The sequence below is a fragment of the Lactuca virosa genome, chromosome 8, assembly GCF_052849685.1.
Source record: "Lactuca virosa cultivar CGN04683 chromosome 8, Lactuca_virosa_CGN04683_v6, whole genome shotgun sequence".
NCBI lineage: Eukaryota > Viridiplantae > Streptophyta > Magnoliopsida > Asterales > Asteraceae > Lactuca > Lactuca virosa.
Window position 1 is genome coordinate 137,129,393 of NC_136433.1, and position 11,548 is coordinate 137,140,940.

At 34.8% G+C, this 11,548-nt stretch overlaps 1 protein-coding gene across 1 annotated transcript; it reads left to right on the forward strand.

Moving 5' to 3' along the window:
• The first annotated feature begins 262 nt into the window (after window positions 1-262).
• On the forward strand, window positions 263-5,746 carry SLOMO (F-box family protein). Its single transcript, XM_079064246.1, has 17 exons — window positions 263-1,092; window positions 1,662-1,884; window positions 1,970-2,102; window positions 2,174-2,273; window positions 2,347-2,544; window positions 2,648-2,918; window positions 3,051-3,149; window positions 3,227-3,315; window positions 3,404-3,503; window positions 3,583-3,753; window positions 3,847-3,999; window positions 4,074-4,234; window positions 4,323-4,521; window positions 4,604-5,016; window positions 5,114-5,177; window positions 5,277-5,363; window positions 5,445-5,746. The coding sequence occupies exons 1-17, from the start codon at window positions 737-739 to the stop codon at window positions 5,523-5,525; spliced, it is 2,898 nt and encodes a 965-aa protein (XP_078920372.1). The 5' UTR covers window positions 263-736; the 3' UTR covers window positions 5,526-5,746.
• Window positions 5,747-11,548: the final 5,802 nt, after the last annotated feature.

Below are 11,548 nucleotides of genomic sequence, written 5' to 3' on the forward strand. Positions count from 1 at the left end.
ATATAACATAATATTTAAATAAGTTTTATTAAAACATAAAAAGTTAGTACTAAAATTAAAAATTCAAATAATTTATCAGCAAACATAAATACAATTAATAAAATTTATAATTTTTTAAATGGATATTTGTTCTAAACCACATAGAAATAAAACCCACAAAATATAAACATAATATAGATAAATATTTTAATTGTGACCGAGGATAAGATGGATATTTTGGACAAGTTCTTTTCATTTCTATATATAAATGTAAGTAAATAAATATTCGCGAGTATTCGCTTTTGGATTCCATCAGTCTTCTCAGCGACATACCCGAAAGCCCGAAATCAACGTAGAAAGTAACGAAGTTCTCACTTTCTCTCTCGCACAGAGAAAGCGAGGGGGATTCAACCTTTTCATTTCTATTTCTGGCCGCCGATCGACCGTCAACGACGAGGAGCAACTACCGGAGGAAGATCCGATCTGATCTGATCCGATCTGATCTCACCTGGAAATTTCTCCCCTTTTACATATGTTTGAATACATTTCTCCATTTATGTTGCAAATTCAATTCTCTCGATGGAATGAGTGAAGCGTGTCACAAAATTTGATTTTGGTTTGTGCAATGCGATTTGTATGCGTCTTTTAGGTTTAGGTTAATTCTGCAAGAAATTTGGATTATCCTAGAAAAACGTGTAATACCTTAACCTAGGGTTTATAAATTCAAGCTGCAAATTTGGGGTTTCTTCGGTTGTGCATGAAGATTTGGTGTTGTTTATGCTTCGGCGAAGAAGAAGAAGAAGAATATAAGAAGCGAGAGACGATGGGGGAAAGGAAGGGCATTTTGGGAAATCTTGATTTTGATGAGGGTAAGTCTGAAGAAATAGGACACGACGAGGAATTAGGGTCTGGTAAACCAAGGGATGAAGATGACGGAGGAAAGTTTCGATTGCAGCCTGGGGAGGGCACTTCTAGAGGTAGTAACGTGGATGTCAATTTGAATTTGAGCTTGGGAGGAGACCCTTCGTCTTCATCAGCTGCTGCAGTGCTTGAAAGAGATGGTCTTGATCGTGATAGTCACAGTAAACGTCCTAAAGTTCATTCTCTTGCACTGTGAGACCATCTTTCTTTTTCTTCATTAAGAAATATTTGTTTTTAGTTGATCAATTAACTACTCAATCACCATTTGGTACTGGTAGTAGGTTTTCTGATCCTTCTAGTAAATCTCGTGACTGTCTTTTGCTTTAGTGGGATGAAGATAAGTCATATGCGTAAATGCCTTTTCAGATATTTACTTCAGTTAGTGGATGAAGCACTGAAAATATATGAAAGAATAAACAAAATGCCATTTCTGATGGTCAAGTCAAGATCTTTTTTGTCAATTGAAAAGCTTATTCTTCTATCCCACTGCAGGGTTTGGTTTTGGCTGGTTTGAGTGGCAATTATTTTTTCAAATTTGCAAGCTTAATTTGACAAATTTCCAAACCTAACAGACCGAATTGGTTTTGTTCTGTCAATTCAGCGTTTTGGTCCTATTTGAATTTTCTTTTTACAATTTTCACGAAAAGAAAGTCACATTCAAAAAAATACACATTTAACCTTACCAGTTACCACACATGTAAACCTTAGGGACTGGATGATATTTAATAACCATGTTTTTTTTTTTTTTTTTTTTTTTTCAGGGATTGTGATAGCTTTCTTCTATCTATGCCTTTTCAAGAAAACATGAGTGATGAATATGAGAGAATGCATAATAGCTTAGGTAACTACCTTTGTTCAGCATCTGAAGATGAAGGAAGTCCTTTAATGTCTAATATTTGGAGAATGGAGGAAGATGAAAATGTACAACAGGAGATGGATGATCGAGAAATTCGAATGGATCTTACTGATGACCTGTTGCATATGGTATTTATTCTTCTTTCTTCACCTCTACTTTTTGTTTTGTTTTTCTTTCTCCTATTTGTTGATGGCTGTTGTCCTGGCTTGTTAGGTCTTTTCTTTCTTGGGCCACATTGATCTTTGTAGAGCAGCTGAGGTCTGTAGGCAGTGGCGCATGGCTAGTGCACATGAAGATTTCTGGAGAATCTTAAACTTTGAAAACCGAAATATATCTCCACTACAATGTAAGATGGCCTTTTTTCTATAATTTCCATACCCAAATTCCTACTAAAGTTTGGTCCTTGACTCCTTTCAGTTGAAGATATGTGTCATCGATATCCAAATGCTACTCAAGTTAACATTAACGGGTCTCCTGCTATACATACACTTGTCATGCAAGCAATCTCTTCCTTAAGGTGATGATTTTTTTATTGCTTAATACCTTCATGGATTGTAACATTAACCGGTTATGCATTTGACTATTTTCAGGAATCTTGAGTTCTTAACTTTGGGAAAAGGACAATTAGGGGAGACATTTTTTCAAGCTTTAACCGATTGCACTATGCTAAAGAGTTTGATTGTGACTGATGCTATTCTTGGAAATGGCATTCAAGAGATACCCATATACCATGACACTTTGCGACACATTCAAATTGTTAAATGTCGCGTGGTCCGTATTTCTGTCAGGTAATAATAATAATAATAATAATAATAATAATATTAGTAAGTATTGTATATGGCTGCATGATATAATTTTGCTAAGAAAATGTTAAAAATGTCTCTTTTACAGGTGTCCCCAACTTTTGACATTGTCATTGAAGAGAAGCAGCATGGCACATGCTGTACTAAACTGTCCTCTTCTTAATGATCTTGATATAGCATCTTGTCATAAGCTTCTAGATGCTGCAATTCGGTCAGCAGTAACATCATGTCCTCTTGTGGAATCCTTGGACATGTCAAACTGTTCTTGTGTTAGTGATGAGACACTCCGTGAGATTTCATTAACTTGTGCCAATCTCCATATACTGAATGCATCATACTGCCCAAACATCTCCCTTGAGGTAATATCTGTTGGTTATTGGTGTTATTCCATCAATTTGTTAACAAAGTTGGAATCTTTATACTAGTTTCATGAATTCAAATCATATATAATCATGGGATTTCCTAATATGCCCTTTCTTGGTTTCTTGAAGTCTGTAAGGTTGCCAATGCTGACTGTTCTCAAGCTTCATAGCTGTGAAGGCATAACTTCTGCTTCTATGGCTGCTATATCTCATAGTTATATGTTAGAGGTAATCACCTGTTTTTTTTTCTTTTCTCATAATTTCTGCAACTTCAATGAATCCTTTAATTTTATGTATCCCCACAGGTTTTGGAGCTTGATAATTGCAGTTTATTGACATCAGTCTTCTTGGATCTTCCTCGTTTGCAAAATATCAGACTTGTACATTGTCGCAAGTATAATTCTCCATTCCAAACTATAATCCCTCATTAAAAAAAACAACTCTTTTCGAATCATTAAGCTGATTGCTATTTTTGGGTGCAGATTTGTGGACTTGCGTTTAAGAAGTGCTGTATTATCATCCATTAAAGTCTCAAATTGCCCTTCACTGCAGCGAATCAACATTGTATCAAACTCACTACAAGTATGCTCTAGTCTTTTGGATTTTCTTGTTTTTATATAATGTCATTGTAAGCTTTTAAATTTTTGTTATTTGTATGCAGAAACTAGTCTTACAAAAACAAGAAAGCTTGACTTCCTTAGAGCTGCAATGTCAACGTCTACAAGAAGTTGACCTCACAGACTGTGAATCTTTGACCAATTCAATCTGTGAAGTTTTTAGCGATGGCAGTGGATGCCCCATGCTCAAATCCTTAATCCTTGATAACTGCGAGGTTCATATTTTATAAACATGAAGTCTTTTACTTTTTTACCATTTTACCATTTTGAGATTTTCAAATGTTTATATAATTTAAAATTTGTTTCAGAGCTTGACAGAGGTGGAATTCTGTAGCAATTCTTTAACCAGTCTTTCACTTGCTGGATGTCGTGCCATAACTTCACTTGAGCTAACTTGTCCTTATCTAGAACAAGTCTCTTTAGACGGATGTGATCATCTTGAAAGAGCCACCTTCAGTCCAGTAAGTAAACCAATAACTTTTCTTATCTCATAAACTTTATAGTAATTTATAATTTCTTTTTTTTTCTTTGGTAGGTTGGCCTTCGGTCTCTCAATCTGGGAATATGTCCAAAACTAAACTCCCTGAAAATCGAAGCACCAACAATGGTGTTACTTGAACTCAAAGGATGCGGTGTCTTATCAGAAGCTTTAATAAACTGCCCTTTATTAACTTCTCTTGATGCCTCCTTTTGCAGGTCATATAAATAATCAAATATATTCTTCACCTTATTAATTAAACATACTAATATATATATATATTTTTATTTAAAAAAAAAAATTCAGCCAACTGAAAGACGACTGTTTATCCGCAACGGCTGCTTCATGTCCTCTCATCGACTCACTAATCTTAATGTCATGTCCATCCGTGGGCCCCGATGGCCTCCTATCTCTTCGTTGGCTTCCAAATTTGACCTCACTCGATCTCTCCTACACCTTTTTAACAAACTTGCAGCCTGTATTCGATTCCTGTCTACAGTTAAAGGTGAGTTCTAATACTTTTATATACTTTTTATATTTCTGTTTTGTTTTTATGATGATATGTAATTTAACTTGTTGTATGAAAGGTTTTGAAGCTGCAAGCGTGCAAGTATCTGACTGACACGTCACTGGAGCCGCTTTACAAAGATGGGGCCCTTACTACTTTGCGTGAACTGGACTTGTCATATGGAAGCTTGTGTCAGGCTTCCATTGAAGAGCTTCTTGCTTGTTGTACTCATTTGACTCATGTCAGTCTAAACGGGTGTGTCAATATGCATGATTTGAATTGGAGTTTTAGTACTTCTCAAGATGAACAACAGCAACAGCAGCCTGAACGTTTGCTACAAAATCTTAACTGTGTCGGGTGTCCGAACGTTAAGAAAGTTGTAATCCCTTCAGTAGCACGTTTTACACATTTGTCCTCTTTGAACATTTCACTCTCTGCAAACTTGAAGGAAGTTGATGTAGCGTGTTTTAATCTATGCTTCCTCAATTTAAGGTATCACTTTCTACTTTGTATTATTAATAATTTGTTATTGTTATTATAATAAAATGCTCATAACTTAAAATAAAGTTTATATTTATTGCCACCTCAGCAATTGCAGCTCGTTGGAAATCTTGAAGCTCGACTGTCCGAGGTTAACTAGCCTCTTTCTCCAGGTATCAATCAAATGTTTATTTCTATTTAGATTTCTGATTTTTTTTTTTTTTTTTTTTTTTTTTTTTTAATTTAACCTTTTTTTTTTCTCTTTCAACCAGTCTTGCAATATTAGTGAAGAAGCGGTTGAATCTGCTATATCACACTGTAACATGCTGGAGACTCTGGATGTCCGCTTTTGTCAAAAGGTGAATTATATTTTTTATTTTTATACTTAAGTTTAATATATTTAAAATTATGATATTGAATTGTTTAATCTTTTTAAACAGATAAGTCCATCGAGTATGGGAAGATTGCGGGCAGCCTGCCCGAGCTTGAAGCGCATATTCAGCAGCCTTGTGCCAATTTGAGCAGATTACAAGATGTCTGGAACTCTGGATTCTGGAAGAATTATCTCTACAAACATTCTAAGTGTTAAATTATGGATGTTGCAAGTGTTGTGGTGTTGTTTGTTTCAAGTATGTTTTTTTCTTTTTAATTTTATTAAAGCATATAAAAGCTTTGATGTGATGGTTACCTAGAGTGTTGTAATAAACGGTCTAAAGTATTTTAATCATTTTAAGTTTTGTCATGTCCGAATGCTTATAAAGTTATAATCGATGTTGGGCCTAAAAGATCTATCAAAACTATATTTTAATTTAACTTGTATTTTCTGAAAAATCTTATGTGAAATGCAATGATTGAAATAGATAGAAGCACAGTATGAATAAATGCGAGGATATAATTGGTGTTAAGTGGGAGTAAAATAATTTGTAGGGGACCAAAAATAAGTTCTATACGTTTCTCAATTTAAATGCATAAAATTAATATTATATTATATTTTGAGGGAGGCCTATGAATTTGTCGATTCATTAGAATTATAGGCCATGAGAATATTGAGGCTTTATAAATATAGATTTAATCGCCTTTAATTAGATAAAAAAACATAGAAACATATTTGTATTCATGTACATATGGAAGGAGACAGTTTCAATCAACACAATATGTAGACAAAACATCCTAAAAACATCTAATTGACAAGACGTATCGTCTAAATATCTAATTATTGCTGCCAAAGTTATGTTAAATTTTCGTTATGTTGGTATAAAATAATTTGATATATTTTTTTTTCAACATCAAATTTGAGGACGTGAAGCTTTTATCCGGGGTGAGACAGACTGTGGCATGGCTGATGTGGATGTGGCGGACAACGTCCCGGTTTGTGGCATGATCCGAGCTCGGCATCCCCATGGCCATGGCACGCTTCACTCCTTTCTTCTCCATTAATTCTTTCAACCTCTTTCTCTTCTCTCTTATCATGACACCCACAGGCACCCACTCTTTCTCTTCTTCCTCTGCCATGTTAAGTTACTCTTTCTCTTCTTCCTCTGCCATGTTAAGTTTATGTGGAGCTGAGGTGGACGATTTTGCCGTGACATAATTTTCTCCACCCTTATGACTATGCAACAAGTTCTATTTAGACCTGGCAAACGTATCGTGTCGTGTCGTGTCAAGACATTAAACGGGTTGAAAGGGCTTGACCCTAACCCGATCCGTTTAATTATCGTGTCGTGTCAACCTGTTTATTTTCGTGTCGGTTTCGTGTCGGGTTAAGATTTAGACCTTGTAAATATGTTGTGTCATGTCAGGTTGAAATATTTTAAAGGTTGGAAAGTAGGAGTTGTGGAGGCCAAAAGGAAAAAGTGAAACACTGGAGTTATGAGATGAAATGACAAAATTTATAGTAAGTTTAGAAGGAAAAATGAAAAGAGTTAAAGTTGGGGAGCAAAATGGATAGGTGGTGAGATGACTAAAATTAAGTAATTTTGAAAATTTGAATATTACTTCTAATTCTTGAGTTTGGCCCACTACAAGTCTATAACATATAATATATATATAAAAATATGAAATTTATTATAAATAATATATAATTAAACGGGTCATATTCGAGTCATCTTCGAGTTGAAAGTCTTGACCCTAACCCTACCCGTTTAATTACCGTGTCGTGTCGTGTCAACCCGTTTACATAAACGTGTCGAAATCTCTGACCCTAACCCGCTAATTTCGTGCCGGGTTCGTGTCGGGTTTTCGTGTCGTGTCGTGTCGTGTCATGTTTTGCCAGGTCTAGTTCTATTATGTTGAATTTTTTAAATTGACACTTTCCTCATGCAAAATGCTAAAATGTCACTATTTTAAAACAAAATAAAAAACCTGAATACTTTTCTTGACAACATGACGCGTTTAAATATGTTTTTAAAACATACAAATTATGTTATTTGGAAAACAAAAAAACCCTAAAAAAACCCCAAAAATCATAAAAATGCATAAAAAAAATACCTAGAGATCACCAAACTTTTTTTTTGACATTTTTTTATGAAAAAATCGCAGGTTTTTAAAGAAATTCGCTGAAAAAAAATTTGAAAAAAAAACTTTTTAAAAAAAAAATGATTTTTTTTTTCAGCGAATTTTAATAAAATGTGTGATTTTTTATAAAAAAAATTCAAAAAAAAGTTTTGTGATCTCTAAGTATTTTTTTTATGCATTTTTATGATTTTTAGGGTTTTTTGTTTTCCATAGAACCTAAACCTATATATATATATATATATATATATATATATATATATATATATATATATATATATATATATATATATATATAGTTTCAAATATGGATTGACATCTATTGTGCGAACATGTGGACAATGCTATTCTGTGAGAATGATAAATAAAATACGCTGTTTGGTAATGTGAATACGTTCAATCTTACATAACTATTGTGATTATCACACATTCTCACTAATTAAATCGTCTATAAGGTTATTATAGACTTTTATTATTATTATTCTCATTCTGTCAAAATGTTGTCAGAATGTTTATTGAGTCGTATTCTGTAATAATGATAATGAGTAAAAAATGATGTGTGAGAATAAAAATGAATAAGAATTAGTGAGAATGCATGAAAATGAAGATAGTTGTGTAAGGTTGAACGTATTCACATTAGAAAACAACCTATTTTCTTAGTAATTCTCATAGAATAACATTGTCCACACGTCCGCACAATAGTTGTCCATCCACATTATAAACTAGCTATATATATATATATATATATATATATATATATATATATATATATATATATATATATATATATATATATATATGCATTGTAATCGTCCAAAGTTTTTAAAATTCAATTCGTAACTTGATTTACTTCCAAAAAATTTAAAACTTTCACTATTATCTATCTCTCACATAATTTTCATTTGCAACTGTAATATATATAGTTTGATATGTGTTCGACAGAAAGATGTAATGTAAGAGGAATATAATAGTAAAATTTTGAAAATCTTAGAAATAAATCAAGTTAGGGGTTGAAGTTTAAGAGCCTTGTACGATTAGAATGCATATATATGATACAAAACGACGTATTATAGTTGGTTTGAGTACCTAAGTTTATATACATTCTAGGGTATATTCACTTTTCATATATATATATATATATATATATATATATATATATATATATATATATATATACAGAGAGAGAGAGAGAGAGAGAGAGAAATATTATTTTATGGAGAAAATACAAACTTACATGGCATATAGTCGTTTTCTAGAAACCCTAGCTGCTCTTGAAACGTACACCTACCTTGAGATCTCTTCTTAAGATCCGACTCCGAGCGGCATAAACCGTTCCTCATTTATTTCACTCAAAAAATGTTATGGGATCACCAACACCAAAATATACATTCCTCAAATTCTTGATCTTGAACCCCTCAACTACGACGCTTGGTAGGAACTCTTTGAAACTCACTATATCAGATTTGGGGTATTCGATCACATTGAAAACTCCTACGATGCCTCCGAACACAAAAGCTAATGGTACGAATGGAACAAAATTGACTTCGTCGCTAAACTATGTATCATGGTATAATTTCCCAATATTTGCCCCATATGATTCTCAAATTAAACGCCATGACTCAAAGGTGTGGACAAATTTAAAAAAATTGTGACAACGAAGACGTAAAACTTATTCAACTCGATAACCAGTTCAAAAATTTTATAATTGTTATTTCTTGATTACAAACTACCGAATCTGAATTAATACAATATCAGACCTCTTAAATAACATCGGGTATCCAATTCCTAAAAAGAATACATTCACCTATATGATCAATAGCTTGTCCCCTTAAGCATGACTACATCGCAAGCCTTATTCAACATCGATCCACTTGTCCTACATTCTTGGAAGCCCATTATACTTTCCTCCTAGAGGAACAATAAATGTGTCAAACATTTGTGTTATCAATTCAACCATTTATCTGTAACATCTCGATATTGAGGTATTTTCATTTTAAACCCTAAGTATGAGAATTTATTTCATTTTAGACCTTGGATGTGAATTGATTGCAAAATTGGGCAAAATGGCATTTTCGTAATTGGGAGATGGGTATGTACGTTGGGCGTTCCCCTGATGGGCGTAGGTGGCCAGAGTGCAAACCCTAATTTTTAGGTTTTGGACCATATTTAAGAAACCTTATGTTCCAAGGTTCTCTAATTTCCCAGCCTCCATTGCCCTTTTGAGCCTCATTTCGAAACCCTAGCTCATCTAGAGGGTTTTGACCTCTTTTTGTGTGTTTTAGTGGGTGTTTAGTGAACCTTGAAGAAAAAGAAACTTGGAGAAGGAGATTTGATCAATGGGAAGCTTGTAGATCCAGATTTCACTCATCATTTCTAGCTTCATTGAGGTATAAAGCTTGGAACTTGCTCATTTTATGCTTAGATCTACTTGTTGTGAAGTTTTGGACACTTTTTGGTTCCATGAAGGAGATCTAGTGGGATTCTTCCACTCCAGAAGTTAGGAGTTGCTCCTCTTGATGTTTCTGAGATCCCTAGTCCATAAAGTTAGCATCTTGATGGTTAAGAATCAACCATGCATGAGTTTATGTCCATTTGGTGAAAGTAGGATGCTAAATCTGGGTTTGAGTCCTTTTGTGCCATGCAAAGGCATCAAGTTAATGACTTTATGGGTAAAGACGTTCCCCAAGGTCTGAATCGGAAGTTTGGACATTTGGTCTTAAGCAATAAGGACTTAATGGAGGAAGTGGATGAAAGGGGCGTACGCCGGGCTTACCAATACGTATGTTACGTGTGCACGTCTGGATTCCCGACTCGGTGTAGCGACCTAGTACGCCGAGCGTACTAGGGGAACGCTTAGCGTTCGCGACCAGGTCATGGGCTTTGATGTTAGGTCGTCTTTGGACTTTAGGATTTTGGGCCCTTGTTGGGCCACAAGTATTTCTGATTATGGTCCACTGTTAGGGCTTGGGTCTTCTTGGAATTGGGCCCATATCGGGCCTTGTATGTCTTTTAGATTTGGGATAGTATTGGGCTTTTAGTGCCATTGAGTTTGGGTCTCGGTTTAGGCCAAGTAAGGGAAGGGTAAAATGGTCTTTTACCCTGGGTGTTGGGTCTAATGAATTAGATTCCCGGTTATGGTTTATGGCCCAATTATTAATTGGGATTTTTATCTGATTGATTAGTGCGAGGATTCTCCAGTTCAGCGGCCTGAGCATCTATTAGAATGACAACAGACTGAGGTGAGTTTGCTCACTATGCTGTAGGACACTAGGGATTGTATGTGCTTGTAGTATTTGTGACTCCTAATGTATGTGTTGTATGCATGTGTGCATGTTTGCTATATGTATGTGGGATGAAATAGACCCGGTACAACCTTGTGCTGACATATGAGTTGAAATAGACTCCGGGGTGAAATAGACCCGGGAGTGAAATAGACCCGGTACGGCCTTAGACTGACAGATGAGTTGAATAGACTCGGGGGTGAAATAGACCCGATGGTGAAATAGACCTGACACAGCCTTGAGCTGGCATATATGTATGGTATGCGGTATTTTAGGGAACTCACTAAGCTTTATGCTTACGGTTTTTAGTTTATGTTTCTGGTACTTCCGGATCGAAAGTGAAGGGGTTGGGATGATCGCATTGCACACACCATGATTTTCCCGCTTACTGACTCTGATGTACTTTTTGGGATGATATTTGATTTACTCTGAATACTTTTTGGTTTTGAAAAACATGTTTGGTTGATGGTTTATTTAATATAAAAACAAAAAATTCGCGTTTCCGCGTTTTGGGACGTTACAAGTTGGTATCAGAGCATTGGTTTGAGGGATTCGGGCATACTCTTGGGTGTGCCTGAACTCAAACTGAGGATTTGGTAGATTTTCATAAAAAGAAATGTTTTATGAAAGAGTTTTCTAATAAAAGAAAGGGGTGTGGTTCGTGTAATCGACCGAGCTCAAGTAAGTTTTCCTAAAATAACCATACATGATTTTTTGATATGTTTTAAGTTGTGAACTTGTGAAACGCATTC